Source organism: Carcharhinus amblyrhynchos, chromosome 16 (assembly GCF_965287045.1).
Source record: "Carcharhinus amblyrhynchos chromosome 16, sCarAmb.v2.hapA, whole genome shotgun sequence".
In the NCBI taxonomy this organism is placed as follows: Eukaryota; Metazoa; Chordata; class Chondrichthyes; order Carcharhiniformes; family Carcharhinidae; genus Carcharhinus; species Carcharhinus amblyrhynchos.
In genome coordinates this window covers 57,839,261-57,861,017 of record NC_137339.1, presented here as the reverse complement: position 1 = coordinate 57,861,017, position 21,757 = coordinate 57,839,261, and the positions used below count along the sequence as shown (strand labels likewise).

General features: G+C 39.9%; 1 protein-coding gene across 1 annotated transcript in view; it reads right to left on the bottom strand.

The window, feature by feature from the left end:
- spo11 (SPO11 initiator of meiotic double stranded breaks) overlaps positions 1 to 21,757 on the bottom strand; it is a 45,944-nt gene that overhangs the window by 12,368 nt on the left and 11,819 nt on the right. Inside the window, exons 3-8 of the mRNA XM_080204513.1 lie at positions 20,250 to 20,338; positions 17,079 to 17,145; positions 12,755 to 12,863; positions 9,422 to 9,508; positions 7,224 to 7,260; positions 4,492 to 4,601 (exon numbers count right to left, since the gene is read on the bottom strand). Of these exons, the coding sequence (XP_080060639.1) occupies positions 4,492 to 4,601; positions 7,224 to 7,260; positions 9,422 to 9,508; positions 12,755 to 12,863; positions 17,079 to 17,145; positions 20,250 to 20,338 (499 nt within the window). The remainder of the gene's footprint in view (positions 1 to 4,491; positions 4,602 to 7,223; positions 7,261 to 9,421; positions 9,509 to 12,754; positions 12,864 to 17,078; positions 17,146 to 20,249; positions 20,339 to 21,757) is intronic.

The following is a 21,757-nucleotide window of genomic DNA, read 5'->3' as shown; positions in this document are numbered from 1 at the left end:
ATGTTTCCAAATGTCAGTCTCCAGCCAATTGGATTTAAAATATGACTGGACATTAGATAGAGGAAAGGCTATGGCTGCAGTGCTGAAAACCTTGATTCAAGGACTGTGTCTCTGGCCAATCTTTTTCAGTATAGTTGCAACATTGGATTCCATCTGACATTGTAGAAAATTGCCTAGCTCCATCCTGTCTAGAAAACTCTAATTTCAACAATTACCACCTTAACAACTCACTTTAAATCATCAGCACTCCCAAAGTACCCATTCATTGATGCTTAATTTGGGTTCCACCAGAATCACGTGATCCAAATATTTACATATGAGCTGAAGAAAGAGTGACTGCTCGTAACTCCAAGGTGGTGCCTAACCTACTGTGTCACAGAGTCCTACTAAAACTGAAGTCAGTCATGATATGGAATTGGCAAATACATTTTAATTGATAATTTTGAGGTGTTATATTCTGGTAGAAAGTATAAGGTCACATAATGCTTGGATAATAAGAGTATAAATGAGGCACAGCAAAGGGATCAAGGCATACAAATGCACAATCTCTAAAGGAAGACACAGGTTGGTAAAGCCATTTGGAAGAAAAAAATCTGGAGTTTTATCTCCAGGAGGGATGAAAGTACATAGCAGAAAGGTTAGGGTGGACCAGCCGGGTGGACCAGCCAGCTGGACAGTCAGCCCCATGTCAGCTATTCTACGCACTTTGAGCACTTCCGTTTTACAGAAAGCAGTGGAGGCTGGGTCATTGAATTTATTCAAGGCAGAATTAGACATTTTTAACGAACAAGGAAGTCATGGTATGGGAAGAAGAAGTGAAGTTGAAGCCATGATCTCACCGAATGGCAGAGCAGGGCCAATAGGCACAAATGGCCTAATTCTGCTCCACTGTTCCTAGAAGCAGTAGCTCCATTGGCTGTTTGGAGGATTTCAATCTTTTGGACTGAATGTCCTTAAAATTCATTGTGGCCTGCATTATATTGGCTGGCCCTCCGTCTCAGCCAAGGCCAATGATGTTGTCTCATTCTGCTGATTATTTGACAGCTCTACTGAAAGATGCAGAGATGCTCAATGGCCTGCCCTCAGATGGTTCTGATTGGCATACTGCAAAGGCAGGGCCTCAACACATTCACTGACATTGCTCAGAACACAACTTTGTGAGTTACAAAATTTGAATTCCTACCTCAAGCCAGTCTTGTTACAGACAGGCAAGTGTGAGATTGAACTTTATCATCCTTTTCAGTCTGTCCATAAGCAATGATGGCTTTGAATTATTTCTACAGTGAGTTGTAGCGCGTTTGCCCAAATCCAGAGTGTGTACTCCAAATCAAAAATAACACTCACCCTCCCCACCATCCTTGTGTCCCCAAGAGGGTGTTTCCTTCATGGATGAGTTCCTGGTTGGAGACAGCAGCCTACAATAAGTCCTTGAAATGAAGCACGATGTGGCATGATGGGCTTTCTGTGCTTAGATCACTGGGCGGGCTTTGGTAAAAGATTTTAAAAATCAAGTAGGCTTTGGGAAGCTGAGACATGATGGCTGGCTACCTGATTAGCCGGGTTGCTTGAATTCTTTCCAGCAGGTACAAAAACAACAATCTGAGGGTTTCTCAGTTCTGAAAGGAATATGGAGATTTCAAAATGGTCACTCGAGTTATATGACCTTCTTTCTCCACAACGATTTCATATGGGATGTTGCGTCTGGGCCCGGCTTTGGTCTCAGGACTGCTAAATAGTTTTTGAAAGAGTTACTTTCCATATTGAAATGCTTAAGGTGTAAGCTTATCAGAATGCAAATGATGTCCAATGGCCTCTCCCCTTTGAAATGGACCAGGCAGTTCAAAGTGTGAGATGTCTGTTAACAATTCTGCACAGTAAGAAGTCTCACAACACCAGGTTAAAGTCCAACAAGTTTATTAGATAGTAAACTTGTTGGACTTTAACCTGTTGTGAGACTTCTTACTGTGTTTACCCCAGTCCAACGCCGGCATCTCTGCAGGCATAATGAGTGTCAATCAGCCATTCCGCTGGTTTCATGATCATAATATCCTTATAATAATATGAGATTCCATGATGATGAGCAGTGTATTATTTTGTTCTTGTAATGCCTGTTGGTGGCTTCTAGAACAAAAGGCCAATCCTGTGGGCATATGACTTCTGAGTTTTGACACATACAGTTTTGATTTCCTTTCCTGTCATATTGACACAGCAATCTGAATCCAATGTCCTAGCATTCTGAGAACAATCAAAACATGCAATTGGAGCTTTGAGCTTCCACCGCATGTGTTTGTGTGACAATCACTTAGTGAAACAACATTACATGACAATCTGCTAGTCATGAGATAAGCTCCCAACTTTATCATCTCCCACTCCGTTATCACTCAGTCCTTCAAAAATCTTGTGATTTCAAACAGAAGAGATAAGATTACTTTGGGTCATCATTCATGTACTGCTGCTTTTACTGACTGGATCTCACTCTTCCCTGCAACACGTCAAAATTGCAAGTACACTGTGTGCTGTCACAGAACTCCCACCCACCTGACGAAGGAACAGCGTGTTCCGAAAACTTGGGGCATTTGCTACGAATAAACCTGTTGGACTTTAAGCTGCTGTTGTGAGATTTATTTCTGTTTTACTCCAGTCCAACGCTGGCATCTCCACATCACGCTGTCACAGGGGGTCAGATTCTGGAGGGGCAGCCTCTTAGACCGCGCGTCCTCTATTTTCTAAATCACATCCATCCGTCACTCAACATGGCTGCTGAGTATAGCCATGCTTCACACAAGGTGGCCACTGGCAATCCCAGAAAGAGCTGCCAACCTTTAATGTGGAAATGTTTCCACATCAATGTTGGAGATGAGGTTCAGCTGAAAACCCTTAGATAGTTCTTTAAGCAGATCGCTGAGCAATACTAACAGGGCAGAAACCTTAAGGTGAAAGCAAGGAGGGCGTTGGATTATTTGCTGTGTGCTTCATGGATGACAAAAACAACTGGATATCAAACTCACTTTGGAACCTTACCACAGACTGTACAAAAACCTGTATCTGTCACTTGAACTCTTTTTTCCATTTATACAGCCATCAACTTGCCTTCATGTATGCTAATCAATATATTCTTCATTGATTTGACTTGATCTTCTAGTTGCCGACTTTGTTTCTCTGAACCCACCTAACTTGTTGTCCAACCTCTTGCAACATCACAACTGAAAGCTTCCATCATGCATAACAATGTCGGTTTTTCTTCAGCAGATGACTTCAGGCCTTTCCCCTAATATCCTTCTACAACCTGGTGTTTCTGCTAATGATAGTGAACTTTCTGGCTATCCCCTCACATACCTACAGTACTAAATAATTAAGTGGGGTGGAGCTGACTTTCCATCCAGTAGATTACATTCCCACATTTGAGAATAATTGATGAATCCTTTGCTGATCTTCCAAACCAACTCAGGGATTTAAATGGTTCATTACTGCAGTTAACAGCTGATCTGGCTACAGATAACTCCTGGTTCATAACAATGTGATTGACTATTAAATGAATGGGTGGCCAATAAATTCTGGCCCAGCCCACATATCATGAAGGAATAAAAGCAAATGCACATTCTCATATAATTCCATGAAATAGTTAAATAAAGTGTTAGAGTCCTGGATCCAAAACCCCAGGATATATGAAGTAGTCGGATTTGACCCCAACAATTTTTCTATTTTGACATAAATATAAGAATAGGATGCTTTGCTCCATGAATAATCCTACTGAGAAATTAGAGATCTTTTACTAAAACAAGCTTTATTCAAAACGGTTTTAATGTAATTCTGATCAAAATGAATCAACTTTTGTCAAGAGTTATAAAATGAAAAGAAGCAACTCTGATTGCTAACATCATTATTTCAGTTCCAAATAAGCAATATTCCTCTTGAGACTTAACTGCCACTTTAAGCACAGTTAGCAAACGCAGGCATACTTGCTATAAATTGTGATAAGCGTCTTGAAGATTTCAGATTTTGATTTTCAGAGCAGCTTACAGACTTCTGTCTTTAAACACCCAGTCAGAAACTGAATAGAAAGCTGTTTCTCTGCTACAGACCCAGCTCCTCCCATTAATGACATTATGACATGGCCCTGCATTGATAAACCCATCTCCATTCCTTTAATTAAAAAAAGAACCTTTTCATCTATAAACAAAGATCCATTAGGTCTCTCCTAAATAAGCATTACATGGTTATAATGAGAAATTATCCTGCTTTCCCAGCATTTGAATTGCATTCCCACCAGCCATACTGAGTACCTGTAAAAAATTGAACTTTAAAACAGTTCCCTTAAACATAAGACATATCAATAGCACAGAAACATCAGAAAAGGTCTAATGGGTGTACTTAAATAAATTCAAAAATATTAATTAACAATATATTAACACTATTTGAGTGCTGAAACAATAATCTCCATGTTTGCTGCAAAAATCAGCAACAGAAAAGCAGAAATATTCTGGCACTTACTGTTACAATAATGCACGGGAACAATTTAGTGCAAAACTCATCATCCAATAGCCTCTGGAAGGTGGCATCTTTTTCCACAACAAGCACAAATTTGGCAGCAGAATTTAAATCCAGAAAGTTAAGGCAAACTGACATACAACTTAGAAGTTATTGTTGAGTGATATTGGCAAAGGAATGCAACTAATGAAGTTCTCTATTCTAGCATTAATTCAATTAAAATTAACACGTCGATTGTACTGTATTACAATTCATTACAATTGTGTACAAAGCAATCAACGGCAGGACTTCTTTGACTATTGATACTGTACTAATGAGTTGTGCAGCTTTGATATTTATTTCCTGTGATTTGTAAATCTGTTTTTTCTTGGTTCTCCATCTCTGCTTTATTCCTTAATTCATTCCTTCTTTCTTTTACATTTCTTTGCTTCTTTTATTCCTTTCAAAATGAGTGGGTTAATGCCTTGGCCAAAACAATGGATGAAATAATTCATCTGATTGATAAAAATGTAAGATTAATATTAACTTTACAAGAAAATGAAGTACATTGATATTACAACACACAATAAATCACCTAAAATGACATTACACTGATAATGATAAAGTTATTGTACTACAAATGTGGTACATTCGGTAATACAGTAAGTCCCTACTTATGTGGTTGCATTCCTGATTGCAACATTCAGTAAATCATAGGTTCCCATAGGAATCAATGTTAAAGTCAGAGTTATGTTCCTTCAACTAAATATAAAATACAATGCAGTATACAATTAAAAAATACACGAACCATATCCTGTACCGAAGATTGACTAGGCTCCATGCAGTGGCAGAAGTTGGATAGTGCAGTTATCAGCAGAAGTCCAACTTCTACCTAGCCAGCAATGCCCACATCCTATGAATGAAGAAAGATAAATATGTATATTTTATCCTAATTAGACAGCAAAACCTTTTTGCTTAAAAAGAAAAGATTTGTTTATTTCATACCATTGCACTGGAAGTTACCAAATAAGAGCATTAGATAGTCATTAATATATACACACACAAGAATTAGTTGCAGAGCAAGGTAAAATGATGCTTGTAAAAATTTAATCAATTCAGTGTCTATTGTTCAGTGCCGGCCTGATATTTTCTGTTTTCTGAGGTGAAGATTTTGAGGTTACAGCGTTGTGTCTGCAGCTGCGAAGCCTTCCAATGTTGAATGGCTGGAGGTTGCTTTCACAGGTAAGCTCAGGTTTATAGATATGGAAAGAAGAATCCTTGCTTCACTTGTTCTTGCAGTTGCAGCACTTTCAAACCTGCCCAGTTACTTACAGCAGAACGGTGCTTGGTATGGCTCCTGCCATGACCAGGACCGCAAGAAACAACAAAGGGTTGTGAACGTAACCGAGTCCATCATGCAAGCCAGCTTCCCATCCATTGACACTGTCTACATTTCCCACTGGCTTGGAAAAGCAGCCAGCATAATCAAGAACCCCTGCACCTTGGATATACTCTCATCCAGTTTCTTATGTCGGGAAAAAGATTCAAAAGTCTTAAAACACGTATCAATGACCCAAAAACAGCTTCTTCCCCGCTGTCATCAGACTTTTAAATGGTCCTTTCATATATTAAGATGATCTTTCTCTTCAACCTATCTGTAATTGCAACACTATATTCTGAACCCTATCCTTTTTCCTTATGTACTTCATGAATAGCATGTTTTTCCTGTACAGTGTCTTAGTACATGTGACAATAAATCAAATTAAATTATGCACTAATTCTTGATGCCTTTCTCTGATGTCTCCGATGAGGAACAGTTTCTGGTCAAAGTGTTTCTCTCATGTTGTTTCAGGATACTGCAGACAGTTTCCTGCCTTACAGCATGAAGCAAAGAAGCCTGCTGTCATACTGCATCACCATTCCTTCTCAGGCAAGTGATAATTTCATGCTAGTTTTGAATTCTTTTTAGAACATGCTATGTTCAAAAGGGCTGAGGCTTTTCACACTTTAAAGCCCTTATCAGTTACTGTCTATGTTCTTAGAGGAAAACCATAAAGGCAATGGTTACACAGTGGCACAGTAGTTAGCACAGCTGCCTCACAGTGCCAGGGACATAGGCTCAATTCCCAGCTTGGGTCATTGTCTGTGTGGAGTCTGCATATTCTCCCCGTGTATGTGTGGGATTCCTCTGGGTGCTCTGGTTTCCTCCCACAGTCTGAAAATCGTGCTGGCTAGGTGCATTGACCATGCTAAATTCGCTCTCAGTGTACCTTGGAGTGTGGCAACTAGGGGATTTTCACAGTAACTTCATTGCAGTGTTAATGCAAGCCTACTTGTGACACTATTAAATAAACATAAGAACTTGTTGAGCATCACTGAATTTCATCAGTTTTTTTACATCTGAGAATGCACCCTGACCTCTGTGTGAGATAAGGCAAAGAAGACTGAAATCCACAAGACCGCTTCAGAGATCTTTGACTTACAATTCATCTTTAAAAATGTAATAAACAAAATACTGTTAATGCTGGAATCTGAAACAAGGGCCAAATGGATTTGAAATGTTAACTATTTTCTCTCCCTACCGTTGCTGATGGACCTGCTGAATTTTTCCAGCATCTTCTGTTTTGTTTAAAAATGTAATTTTTAAAACAGTTCTTCTAAACATTTGTACAATAACTGCAAATCAAATTTAATACTAGCAAGTTATTTTCATTATTTAAGCTAAAATACATTTCCCTGAACTTTTGAAAGGATACTTTTTATCCCATCCACATTGGATGGCACAAGAACTGCCTGTGGAATTAAAAGAAAAGGACCAGTTATTCATGTATCTGCTATGTTCCTGCACCATTACCTATACAAAGGCCAATATTAGTATGTTTTGAGATTGTGCTTAATCAAGTGGTTTTCTGGGGTCTGCTACCATGAGTCTTTATCCCTAATTTCCAATGCTGCACACATTCTTATGTGTCTTTGCGCAGCCATCATCTGATTTAGTCACCTACTTCATATGAAATGGGATATAGTCTACACTGAATGTGCAGTCCATTGCTGCTGCAATGTAACTCAAAGTCTTGACAAAGTTCATCACAAAATGGAATTGGAGGATTTGAGTGTCAGGCAGTCCACAAACATGAACTCTTTATCCAAGAGCTTTCACAGTATTGGATCAAAGTAAAATCATAAAATCCCAAAAACCGCTGAGTACATATGAGACAGAGGCCAAATCACCTTACAGTCGGGACATTTTGATTATTCTGTAAAGGAAGTGACCCATTTAATGAAGAAATTGAGGTATTAATTAAATTAATAAAGTAAAATATAAATGTTAGTGTGACGCAGTAGTTAGCACTGCTGCCTCACAGCACCAGGGACCTAAGTTTGATTCCATGCAGAGTCTTCACATTCTTCCTGTGTCTATGTTTCCTCCAGGTGCTCCAGTTTCTTCCCGCGCTCCAAAGGTGTGCGGGTTAGGTGGATTGGCCATGCTAAATTGCCCCTTAGTGTCGGGGCATTAGCAGGGATTAGCATATGTGGTGTAAAGGGGATGCAGCCTGGGTGCGATTGCTGTCGGGGCAGACTCAATGGGTTGAATGGCCTCCTTCTCCACTGTAGGGATTCTATAAACTTCAATGAACACATTATGCAGCATTTAAATTAGTGCCAAGAAGCTAGTTAACACAGAAGCACAGGAAGTCATTAAAAAAAAACCTTGAATGCCTTACTGGTGGGAGAAAGCCACCTGTACGAAACCAGGTGCACATAATTCTCAAGGATTCACACGCAGTTAAAAATATTGATAAGGTTTACGTTTAAAAGATGTTTTTGTGGAAAACAATGAAAAATGCCAGCTTGTACAGTGAGCCACATACACAAGGTCCAGGTCTTAAAAAAGCCAATACACAAATATACAGCCACACATAGGTCAAGCATCATTAGTGTACAAGAAGTTCGGTTCAGGGAGAATTCCCCTTAAATGTTGAAACAAAGGTATTCATGCTAGCAAGAAATTATATGGGATTGTGAGCATAATCCTCTTCAAATCATATTTGTTTGAATATCCAAATTGTTTCTTAAGGTGAATTTAACCTTATGTTATTTGAAAATAGAACTGCCATGTTATAACTATCTTTAGTTACCGCCTATTCTATGATACAGTATTCATAACTAAAATGTAATCTATAATTGATTCTTATAATAAATATTCATAAGTTATAGTCTCAAACTTACATCCCCACAAGCCCACTTATCAATAATATCCTAAAATTCTTAAGTTAGGATTCTACATGTTGATATTGATGAATGTAACAAGAGTTTTCTCTGTTATAACATACCTGTAGATATATCTACGCTGAGACAATTTTGCTGGTTTGAAAACTCCTAGAAGGGAGGAGATTTTACTTCTGGACCCAATTTATTGCTGGTAAAGCTGACTAAGTTCCTTTCGTGATCTAATCTATGAGTTGAGGTGTTAAACTGACAATAAGTTTGACTGGGCAGGTCTATTTTACTGCAAAGTAAAGATAGTAAAACCAATAACAATTTGCTATTCTTCTTATGATTATTTTTGATGGTTATTAAAGAATTACAGGAAATAAAAGAATTTGAATATTCTTTATTTTCTAAGTAGCACAGAGTTGGCCTAGATTCTAGTTTCATGTCCCTTATTGTCATTAAGACAATTATACAGCACATCACACTTTTGTAACATAACAATTCCTACAATAATACTGCAGAATAATTAACTATTGTTTAATAGACCTATATAGTCCCTAAACATTTTTATATGTCTATTTGTACACTTGGATATCACAACTACACTCAGCAGCAGATCCTTTCCTGTCCGTCATTTCTATATTTTCATATGCTTATTTCTTTTTTCTCTGTCCCTTGTTTTTTTTTGCTGATAAAAGCTTGAAGACTAATTTGGTAGGATCTTAACCCTGGTACATACAGTGGAATTGCAAGCACAGTTCACTCGATTGCCATCTTCCTCAGTGTAACATAGATCACCTGCAATGCAGCCTTTAGAGGTAGACAGCTAAAAAAGAGAAAAAAACTTCCAACTGTTTCTGAAATAATTACATTTATATAGCACATACCCATCATCTTAGATTGTCCCAAAACAGCTTAGAATCAGCAAGTACATTTGAAACATGGTCAGTTGTATACTGTCGGAAATAATGACAGCTGAAGTGTAATTATTTATTTTGTTTTTATGGTTTGAAGTAGTATTAGTAGGCTATTTGGCTCCTTGAGCCTGCTCTGCCAATCAATAGGATCAGGGTTGGTCTGATGTCCCTCACATCCACTTTGTTGCCCTTTCCCCATATCCCTTGATTCCTTAACTGATCAAAAATTGATTTATCTCAGCCTTAAGTATACACAATATATGTCCCCACAGCTGTGACAAGGATTTCTAAAGATTCACAACCCTTTGAGAGAAGAAATTTGTCTTTTCAGCCTTAAATTGGTGCCCCTTTATTCTGAGACTGTGCCCTGTGGTTCTAGATCTTGAGGGAAACATCTTCTCAGCATTTACCTTCTCAAGCCCCTTAAGAATCCTATGTGTTTCAGCGAGATCACCTCTCATTCTTCCAAATTCCAAAGAGCAGCGTCCCAACCTGTTTAACCTTTGCTCATGAGACAATCCCTCTAGTGTGCTAGCTTTCTGCATTTTCTGCACAAGTACCCCAAGTCCCTTTGTGTTATAGCTTTCTGCAGTTTTTCTCCATTTAAATAATATTCTTCTTTTGTTCTCTCTTTCAAAATGAACAACTTCACATTTTCCCACATTAAACTCCATTTGTCAACTTTCTCCCACTTATTTAATCTATCAGTATCACTTTGTAAAATGTTTGTACTTTTCTTGCAATTTGCCTTTCCACCTATTTTTGTGTCGTGTGCAAATTTGGCTACAGTACATTTGCTCCTTTCTTCCAAGTCATTAATATACATTATGAACAACTGCAGTTCCAGCATTGATCCCTGTGTTACAGCTTGCCAACCTGAAAAAGAACCCCTTATCTCCACTCGCAATTTCCTGTCTTTATACTACCTCCAACACCATGGACTCTTAACTTAAGATTATAACAAAAAGTATCTTATTGAATGCCTTTTGGAAGTCCAAATGCAACACATCAGCTGTTTCCCCTCTATCCACTCTGATTGAGACTTCCTTGAAAAACTCTAATAAATTAGTCAGACATGATTTCCCTATCATGAAGTCATGCTGAGTTTGCTTGATTTGATTATGATATTTTTTCAAATGTGATGCTATTACCTCCTTAATAACTGATTCCAATATTTTTCCAATAATAGATTTAGGCTAATCAGCATATGCTTAACTGCATTTTGCCTCCCTCCTTTTTTGAATAGGATTGTCACATTGGCAGTTTCCAATCCTCTGGTACTTTTCCAGAATCCAAGGAGTTTTGGAAAATTACAACCAATGCATCCACTATTTCTGTAGCTACTTTTTTTAGGACACTAGGATGCAAGCCATCAGGGCCAGGGAACTTATCTGCCTTTAATCCCATTAATTTGTCTAAAACTACTTCTCCAGTACTACTTCCTCCCCTGTATTCTTCAGTATGATGGGATGTTCGACGGTTTTGTGAAGGGTGGCTCATGCCTCACAAACCTTATTGAGTTCTTTGAGAAGGTGACCAAAGAGGTGAATGAGGGTAAAGCAGTTGATGTGGTGTATATGGATTTCAGTAAAGCATTTGATAAGGTTCCCCAAGGTAAACTATTGCAGAAAATATGGAGGCATGGGATTGAGGGTGATTTAGCGGTTTGGATCAGAAATTGGCTAGCTGTAAGAAGACAGAGGGTAGTGGTTGATGGGAAATGTTCATCCTGGAGTTCAGATACTAGTGGTGTACAGCAAGGATCTGTTTTGGAGTCACTGCTGTTTGTCATTTTTATAAATGACCTGGATGAGGGTGTAGAAGGACGGGTTAGTAAATTTGCGGATGACGCTTAAGTCGGTGGAGTTGTAGACAGTGCGGAAGGATGTTGCAGGTTACAGAGGGACATAGATAAGCTGCAGAGCTGGGCTGAGAGGTGGCAAATGGAGTTTAATGTGGAGAAGTGTGAAGTGATTCACTTTGGAAGGAGTAACAGGAATACAGAGTACTGGGCTAATGGTAAGTTACCTGGTAGTGTGGATGAGCAGAGAGATCTCGGTGTCCACGTGCATAGATCCCTGAAAGTTGGCAACCAGGTTGATAGGGTTGTTAAGAAGGCGTACGGTGTGTTAGCTTTTATTGGTAGAGGGATTGAGTCTCGGAGCCATGAGGTCACATTGCAGCTGTACAAAACTTTGGTGCAGCCACACTTGGAGTATTGCGTACAGTTCTGGTCGCCGCATTATAGGGAGGATGTAGAAGCATTGGAAAGGATGCAGAGGAGATTTACCAGGACGTTGCCTGGTATGGTCAGAAGGTCTTATGAGGAAAGGCTGAGGGACTTGAGGCTGTTTTCGTTAGAGAGAAGAAAGTTAAGAGGTGACTTAATAGAGGCATATAAGATGATCAGAGGATTAGATAGGGTGGACAGTGAGACCTTTTTCCCTCAGATGGAGATGGCTAGCACAAGGGGCCATTGTTTTAAAATGAGGGGTGATAAATATAGAACAGACATCAGAGGTAGGTTCTTTACTCAAAGAGTAGTAAGGGCATGGAATGCCATTCCTGCAACAGCAATGGAGTCGCCAACATTAAGGGCATTTAAATGGTCATTGGATAAACATATGGATGATATTGGAATAGTGTAGGTTAGATGGGCTTTAGATTGGTTTCACAGGTCAGTGCAACATCTAGGGCCGAAGGGCCTGCACTGCACTGTAATGTTCTATGTATCTGCCACAGTAAAGGCTGATGTAAGATATTTGTTTAACTCATTTGCCATTTCCCTGCTCTGCATATCTATCTCCCTGGAATCATTTTCTAAGGGGTCTATGTTCACTTTGACCTCTCTCTTTCTTTTTATATATTTAAAGAACCTCTTGTTGTCAGTTTTTTTATTCCTCACTTGTTTGCCCTTGTAGTTTATTTTCTTTCTTTCTTATCCTTTTAGTCCACCTTTGCAGGATACTAAATTTATTCTAGTATTCAGGGCTACTAATGCAATTCAGGGCAGTACCTTGGAGAAGTATATAGTTATGACTTGTTAATGAGTAGTTAATGCTCAACCATAAAAGCCTCCAGACCTTTTTGTGAGATAGTGAACAACTTAACAACATTATGTTTCCAGGAACATTTTATGTGCAGTAAGTACTTACTATGTTAAGACATCTGCGTGGGACTTTTAACATGCAGCATATATCATTGATAATGCCATCCAGAATTATCTGTGAGCCAAACAACTGTGTTTCATTGTAATACAGATCTCTGAAATAAAAATCACCATAATGATAATATTGGCTTGATGCACTGGTAGCATCATAAACTTCTTTACCAAAGATATATTCCCCAGTTTTTCAAAGTGGTGCTAGAGGACAGGCAAATTTCAAATGTGACTTGTTCAGTAAAGGGTGCAAAGGTAAACCCAGAGACTACAGGCCAATCAGCGGAACCAAGTAGTGGGAAAGCTTTTAGATTAAGAGTCACTTTGACAAGTGTAGATGAATTAAGGAAACCAGCACAAATCTGTTACCAACAAATTGTGTTTAACTAATTTTATTTAGTTTTTTGATAAAAACAGAGAGTTAATGGGAGTAATGCAATTGATGTGATGTATATGAAATTCCAAATACATCTGATAAACTTCGATAATGGGCTTGTCAATCAAGTTGAAGCCCATCTACATCGTGTCAGCATAGATACAAAAGTTGGCTGAGCAACAGAAAGGCGAGTAATGGTGAAGGAGGATATACAGTAAGGTCAGTTCTTGGATGACTACGCTTGACTATATGAATTGTGCAGACTTGGGCATGGAGGCATAATTTCAAAATTTGCAGATGACACAAAATTTGCAAGTATGGGGAACAATATGGAGGATAGTGAAAGATTTCAAGGGGATGAACTCTTTGCAGGTGTAACTTAATGCAGAAATAAGCACGGAGGGATATCTTTTGGTTGGAAGAATGAAGAGAGAGAATGTAAGCTAAAGAGTACAATTCTAAGTGGTGGAGAGGTGGGTGGGGGGGTGTTGCAGGAAGAGAGTGAAGTGTAGGCCAAAGTACATAAATCGTTTAAGGTACCAGGGCAGGTTGAGAAATGATTCAAAAATGTTGGGTTTTAGATGCATTGAGCACAAAAATAAGAAAGTTATGATGAATCTTTACAGAACATTGGTTTGGTCTCAACTGGAGTATTGTGTCCAATTCTGGGCACTGATAAATGTAAAGGGCTTTAGAGAGGATGCAGAAAAGATTCACATAAACGATTCCAGGGATGAGTAACTTCAGTGGATAGACAGGAAATCCGGAGTTTTCAATACAAGTTATCAAGATCATTTGTGTTATAGACAATGTAGATAGTGGGAACTGTTTTTATTGGTAGAAGAATTGAGAACCAAAGGACACAGATTTAAGGTGATTGACAGAAGAACAAAAAGAAACCTGAGAAAATAAACTTTTTACACAGCAAGTGGTTATAATCTGTCTGAGAGGATGGTGGAGGCATTGTCATGGCTTTCAAAAGGGAACTGGACCAGCATCTGAACAGAAAAAATTGCAGACAAAAGAATGGCTAAGTGAGAATGACTAAATTATTCATGCGGAAAGCTGGCATGATTTCAACTGGACAAATAGTTTATTTTCTTTTGTAACAATTCTGTGAATTTCAGGTGTGCATACCTTCCTGAAAGTAAGCTTGTGAAATCAAGCCAAACTTAGTCACGCAGATCTTAGAAGTGCAATGTAATCCCTTATGTCCAGATTTTAAAAGACAAAGTTTAGTGTGAGGACAGTTAATCTAAACTCTGCAGTTTTTGGCAGCACTACGAATCTTTCTTTGTTAAGGTGATGCATTAATATCCGTTGGCATCTTGCTGCAATTCACACTGTGGGGGATCTTCGGGCCCCGCAGGCAGCACACAGCCATTGCAGCTTCCCAGTGCGAGGGACGCCTTCAACAGGAAACCCTGTTGACAACAGTAAGACCATAAGATTCACCATCAGGGAGAGTCACGCCACCTCCTGCCACCATGAAGCAAGCTGCCAAGAGGGAGAAAATTCCCGCCCGTAGTATATTGACCCACAGCACCTGCAGAGCATTTCCAGTGTTTTTTTGTTTTATTTACAGCCACAGCACACTCTGTCATACCGAGGTAGGCTGTGGGTTTTATGTCCATTAATTTCCTAAACTCAGCCATATGAATTATGGGGTTAACAATTCTTGTTGGACATATTCCAGCAGGTTCCATTTCATGAGCTCTCACATCCAACCATCCTGTGTCATCATTGTTCATTCAACATGTTCATCTAGTGACACAGCACCTTCCTGTGCTAACTAGTAAGGAAATTGATTTTCTCTTACCCAATAAATACAATGATCCTTCTTTCCCCATCATCAATATTTTTATATTTGATAAACCAAACATCCAAGAATGTTCCTGAAGGACAATCCTAAAGAGTTTGCTAAATGGGAAGATTTATCAAACATAGTGGTTCAGGTAGAAACAATTTCCAGCTGATACGTCTAATGTCTAACCAGTACTCAGCACTGGAAAGGATACTACTCCGCATTCCTCAGAGCTACCAATGTAAATCACAAGCTGACTTCTCCTTAGAACTGCTGTGTCTGGTCTGAGAAGGGAAAGTAATTACATCAAATGTACTCTGACAAGTCTTTTTTAAGCACTTTCCCCATCTCAACAAGGACTGCTCCAGATATAACAATATAGTTATATAGATATAGGTATTATAAGTGAGATAGTTATAACACCTCACCACTGTTCCAAATAAGATAAACCACCTTAGCAAACCAGAGGTTAAACCTATATGATTCAGTGTTCATCAAGCAGTATTGAACCACTGGGGGATACTGCTCTCATCACCCCTAATTCCTGCTTGTTACTTAGCAAAAATATTACCTTCAATGCATCATATCGACTTGAAAAATTCTGAAAAATTCAGATAACAGATTTACTGTCATGAAATGCCTTTTTCTTTGCACCCTGTAACATTTAGAACTTCTGATCTTAGAAAAAGCTGACAAAATCTTCCTGCTGTGCTGTTACTACACACAGAGACAGAAAGAAATCATTCCCCAGAAATGCAGAATAGAAATGAAATAAAATTCACTTCATATAAATGCCAGGCAATGATCACCTCTATTAGAAGAGAATCTATCCATCTAGCCTTGACATTCAGTGGTATTACCCGCACCGAATCCCCCACTATCAACATTCTGGGGATTACTAATGACCAGAAACTGAATTGGAACAGCCATATAAATAGTGTGACTACAAAAACAGGTCAGAGGCTGAGAATCCTGGAGCGAATAACCCAAAAGTCTATGTACCATCTATAAAGCACAAGTCAGAAATCTCTCTATTTGCCTGGATGAGTGCAACTCCAACCACACTCAAGAAACTCAATACCATTCAGGACAAAAGCAGCCTTCTTGTTTGGCACCCCATCCACCACCTTAAACATTCAATCCCTCCACCACTGGAGTGAAGTGGGACCAGTGTGTAACACCTATGCACTGCAGCAACTCACCTCTGGAAGCACCTTCCAAAGCCACAACCTCTCCCATCAAAATGGCCAAGGGGAACAGATGCATTGGAACACTACCATGTGTAAGTTCCCCTTCAAGTCAGACACCATCCTCACTTGACCTATACCGCTATTTGTTCAGTCATGATGGGTTAAACATCCATCAGGAGGAACCCCCTCCTGATCAGCACCATAGGTATAAGGAGACCAAGTGGACTGCAGCTGCTCATGGATGCTCTCCACCATCTTTTCAAGGGTAATTAAGGAGGGACATTAAATGTTGGCGTAGCCAGCAATAAATAAAAACAGGGAATAATATTGCATTAGCACATCACAAACCTGATATTATGCAACACAAAGCAATTTTCCTAATCAAAAGCCCAACATTTACTTCTGATACCCACATGGCAATCAATTTGCCAAACGTTTTCAATAGCTCCCAAATCTGTGGCATCCACCACTTAGAAAGACATGGGTAGAGCGTGAATGGGAAAGTGACCACTTCCAAATGCCAGTTGAATTCACAATGTAGAAACACAGTGGGAGCACCTTTGCCACATGGACTGCAGGAATTCAAGAAGATGGCTCACCATCATCTTGGGAAATAAATGGGAGGCATTGCTCGTGGCCCATATACAAATAAAACAGAAATATAGAGTAAATCTGTGCAGAGTTGGATTAGATGTATCCAATGATCAAATTCCTGTGTGAGTTACATGACTGAAATTGTTCAGCCATCTATACAAACAGCACGTCGAGGAATTTGCATTTCACAGATAGAGTTTTTTGAGTGATATTGATAGCCAACTTTTGTTCATCTTATGAGGTCAATTTACAATAAATTATTGCAAGTATATCATTCAGTACAACCTCCAGTATGATGCGTTTACTACCTTCCACATCATATCTGTTTTGAAATATTACCTTAACGTTCCGTTACCTTTTAGTGGCATAAGTATTGCTCTGCACCAACTTGTAGATCATCGACAGTGCCTTAAGTATTAGAGCTGCAAGATAAAAGGTGCCAGAAACGTTTGTCTTCAAAAACCTATTACTTCTCCCTATGTCTTACCACAGTCAAATACAGATTCACATTCCTCACATAATCAACCTCAAATCTTAGCTGCCATTGAGGGAAGGCATCCCAGACTCGGCCTCTGCACCTTCTAGCACTGAGCTGGGAGCAAGATACTTGGAAGCCTGCTTACATAGTTTTTTGTTCTCTTTTGGAACCACACTGCATCAGAACATCTAAATGCTTCACACAAACAATAACACACATTGATATAAGCACCTGTAGAAGACAAGAACACTAAAACAGGAGCAGGAGTGGACCATATGGTCCATCGAGCCTGCTCGCCATTCAATACAATCATGGCTAATCTTGGGCTTCAACTCCACTTTTCAGCCTGCTCCCTATATCCCTTAATTCCCCGACAGGCCAAATATTTGTCTGTCTTGGCCTTCTAGGGTACAGAATCCCAAAGGTTCCTTAAACAGTGTGAGCAAAGTAGTTTCTCTTCAGCTAAGTCCTAAACAATCGGCCCCCTATCCTGATACTGTGCATGATTCCCCGTCAAGCAGAAACAATCTGCCTTACCAAGCTCCTTCAGAATTCTTTCTATTTCAGTGAGATTGCTTCTCTTCCTTCTAAACTCCACAGGATATAAACACATTTACTCAGCCTCTGAATGTTTACTCAACATTTACTCAATCTCTGAACTCAGCCAACAAGTGCAGGGAGGCACAGTGGTTAGCACTACTGCCTTGCAGCGTCAAAGATCTGGTTCAATTCCGGTCACGAGTGACTGTCTGTATGGAGTTTGTAAGTTCTCCCTGTGTCTGCGTGGTGTCCATTGGGTGCTTCGGTTTCCTCTCACAGTCCAAAGATGTGTGGGTTAGGTTGATTAGGCATGCTAAATTGGTCCTTAGTTTCAGGGAGACTAGCAATCTAAATGTGTGTAGTTGTGGGAATAGAGCCTGGGTGGGATTGTGGTTGCTGCAGACTTGATGGGCCGAATGGCCTCCTTCTGCACTGTAGGGATTCTATGATTCCTCTCACAATTCACAACCCCCTCATCGCAGATACTAATTTACTGAATGTTCACTCTACTTCCTCCAATGCAAATATATCCTATCTTAAATAATAGAGAACAAAACTGCACACAGTGTTCCAGATGCGGTCTCACCAAAGCCTTGTACAATCGTAGCAAGCTGTCTTTACTTCTGTACTTCAATCTCCTTGCAGTGAAGGCTAATATGCCACTTGCCCTCCTAAATGTTTGCTTTACCTGTATGCTAACTTCTTGCATTCCTTGTACAGACACCCAAGTCTCTTTGAAAATGAACATTTACAAGTTTCACGTTTTAAAAAAATATTCTGTTTTTCTTCTTGTACCAAAGCAAACAATTTGACACTTCCCCACATTATACACCACCCGATATCTTTTGCCCACTCAAGAGGGGGGAGGTTCAAGACAGAGATGAGGAGCAGCTACTTCTTATAAAAGGTTGTGAATCTATGGAACTCACTGCACCACGATGCAGAATCAATCAACGGATTCAAGAAGGATAAACATAACTATTTGCTCTGAAGTGGTATAAAGGATTATGGAGAAAAGGCAGGAAAGTGGAGTTAGGATGAGAAGGAGATCAACTGTGATCATATAGAATGGCGGAGTGGGTTCGCAGAGCTGAATTCCTACTCTTGTTCCTAATTGCTATGTTCCACTCACCTAACCTATCTAAATCTCTTTGCAGCCTATGTTCTCCCCGCAGCTTACCTTTCCAAGCTTTGTATTGTTAGCAAACTTAAATAGATGAAGAGACAAAAAGTAACATAAGTCATTAATTTGAATTGTAAATAGCTGAGGCCCCAGCACTGATACTTGAAACACTCCAGTAGCCAGTCCACCACCCGAAAATGCCTTGCGTATGTCCATTCTCTGCTGCCTGTCCATTAGCCAACCCTTTACCTATGCAAATTTGTTAACTTCAATTCAGTGAGCTGTGTAATTGAATTTATTCAATGCAGAGTTAGACATATTTTTGAGAGACATTCTTCCTATTTCACTTGCACCACCCACCTTTTTTTTCATTAATTTGTGGGACAAGGGTGTCACTGGCTGGCCAGCATTTATTGCCCATCCCTAGTTGCCCTTGGTGAGCTGCCTTCTTGAATATTGCAGTCCATGTGCTGTGCGTTGAACCACAATGCCATTAGGGAGGGAATTCCAGGATTTTGACCCAGCGACTGCGAATGAACGGCGTTTATATTTCCAAGTCAGGATGCTGAGTGGCTTGGAGGAGAACTTGCAGGTGGTGGTTTTCCCATGTATCTGCTGCTCTTATCCTTCTAGATGGAAGTAGTCATGGGTTTGAAAGATGCTATCCGAAGATCTTTAGTGAATTGCTACAGTGCATCTTATAGATAGATGCAGACTACTGCTACTGAGCGTCAGTAGTGGAGAGATTGAATGTTTGCACATGTGGTGCCAATCAAAGGGCTGCTTTGTCTGGATGGTGTCAAGCTTCTTGAGTGTTGTTGGAGCTGCACCCATTCAGGCAAGTGGGGAGAATTCCAACACATTTATGATTTGTACCTTATAGATGGTGGATAGGCTTCGAAGAGTCAGGAGGTGAGTTACTCGCTGCAGTTTTCTGAGCCTCTGACCTCCTCTTGGAGCCATTGTGTTAATGTGGTGAGTCTAGTCGACTTTCTGGTCAACAGTAACCCAAGGATGTTGACAGTGGAGGATTCAGTGATGATAACACCAATGAATATCAAGGGGTGCTGGTTAGAGGTCTCTTATTGGTGATGGCCATTGCCTGTCCAGTTTCTGAGCTAATTCCCCTCTTCTAACTAGTTTATAAGCCTTCTCTTCTCCCCTACCCTCTACAGTTTTAAGTCACCATCAGGCAATCAAGTGGTTCAGGCTGCAGCCTTTGGTTAGGCACATAGGCAGCACAAACGAGATAAACAAATACAGCTCCTATGGGAGGAAGTGGGGATGATTCCCATTTGGCTGCACATGCACAGAAGGGCTGTTAGTGCCTTGCAAGCTATCACACTGTATTTATATCAGCAGCAATCACTACAATAATTACTTACCAAATCTGTGGATTGATTTGGAGCACTCACACCTCACTTTGCTCACAGTGCAATCAGACACCATCTGCAAGCCAACATTGCCATCAAACCTGTCAAAATGTAAATTGTAACTACATTAGGTGTTGCCTTTGATCAAGAAGTCAGTTAGTGCAATTGGCTGGATGGCTAGTTTGTGATGCAGAGCAACAGTGTGGGTTCAATTCTCAACACTGCCCCCTTGCCTGAGGTGTAGTGATCACCACCAGTCAGCTCTCCCCCTCAAAGGGGAAAGCAGCTACGGTCATCTGAGACTATAACAACTTTACTGTTTTTGATTAGCCTCCTTTGATGACTCCTCATGTTACACACATTTTCAGGCCAAAATGTCAACCTCCCAGCCTTTTGTTATCTACAATCTTTAGTTGCAACCTCCCTGTCCCATTTGGTAGAAGATGGTAAAATCAGAATCTTTTCAAGTAAACATTCACTACTATACCACAACAGCCTCAACCATATACTTCTCTCTTCCCATGTGCCCTCTCTGAACTCAATATGTCTATCAGCCAAACCTCCTAATCCTTTGACCCATTCTGAATAAATCCATGATCACTTACCGAACTTCTCTTCCTGATTCCTATACTTTAAATGGCTCTCTCTTGTCAGGCATTGTCTAACTGCTTTTCAAAATTGCCATCATTACAGTTCCCACCACCGTCCCCCACACCATCTCACCTCCCCACAACACCCCCTGACCTGCTGCCCCAACCCTGATCATGTATCATTTCATCTTTAACCTTCCTTTCATCTCAAAATTCATTGAATGTGTCATCTATTGGATTTGTACCCATCTCTGCAGCAACCTTTCTTTAAATCTCTTCACACCTCAGTACTGCTATTCACTTGGTAATCTACAGATTTTATTTTACTTTTTGCTGCATTTCTAAAGAAAGCAATTAGTTCAGAATACATTAACTTCAAAAAAATCAGTATGACTTGTTTCACTTCTATGAGACTGACTGATAGAATGTTTCATTTTCCAGATGTGCATTTAATATCATAGAATCATAGAGAATCATAGAATCATAGAGGTTTACAGCATGGAAACAGACCCTTCGGCCCAACTTGTCCATGCCACCTTTTTTTTAGAACCCCTAAGCCCGTTCCAGTTGTCCACATTTAGTCCATATCCCTCTATAGCCATCTTACCCACGTAACTGTCTAAGTGCTTTCTAAAAATTGAACCTGGCTCTATTACTGCCTCTGGCATCTTGTTCCAGACATTCACCACCCTTTGTGTGGAAACACTGCCCCTCTGGACATTTCTGTATCTCGCCCCTCTCACCTTAAACCTACGTCCTCTAGTTTTAGACTCCCCTACCTTTGGGAAATGAACTATACTCTTCATTATTTTATAGACCTCTATAAGATCACCCCTTGGCCTTCTACGCTCCAGGGAAAAAAGTCCCAGTCTATCCAGCTTCTCCTTATAACTCAAACCATCAAGTCCCGGTAGCACTCTTTCTAGTTTA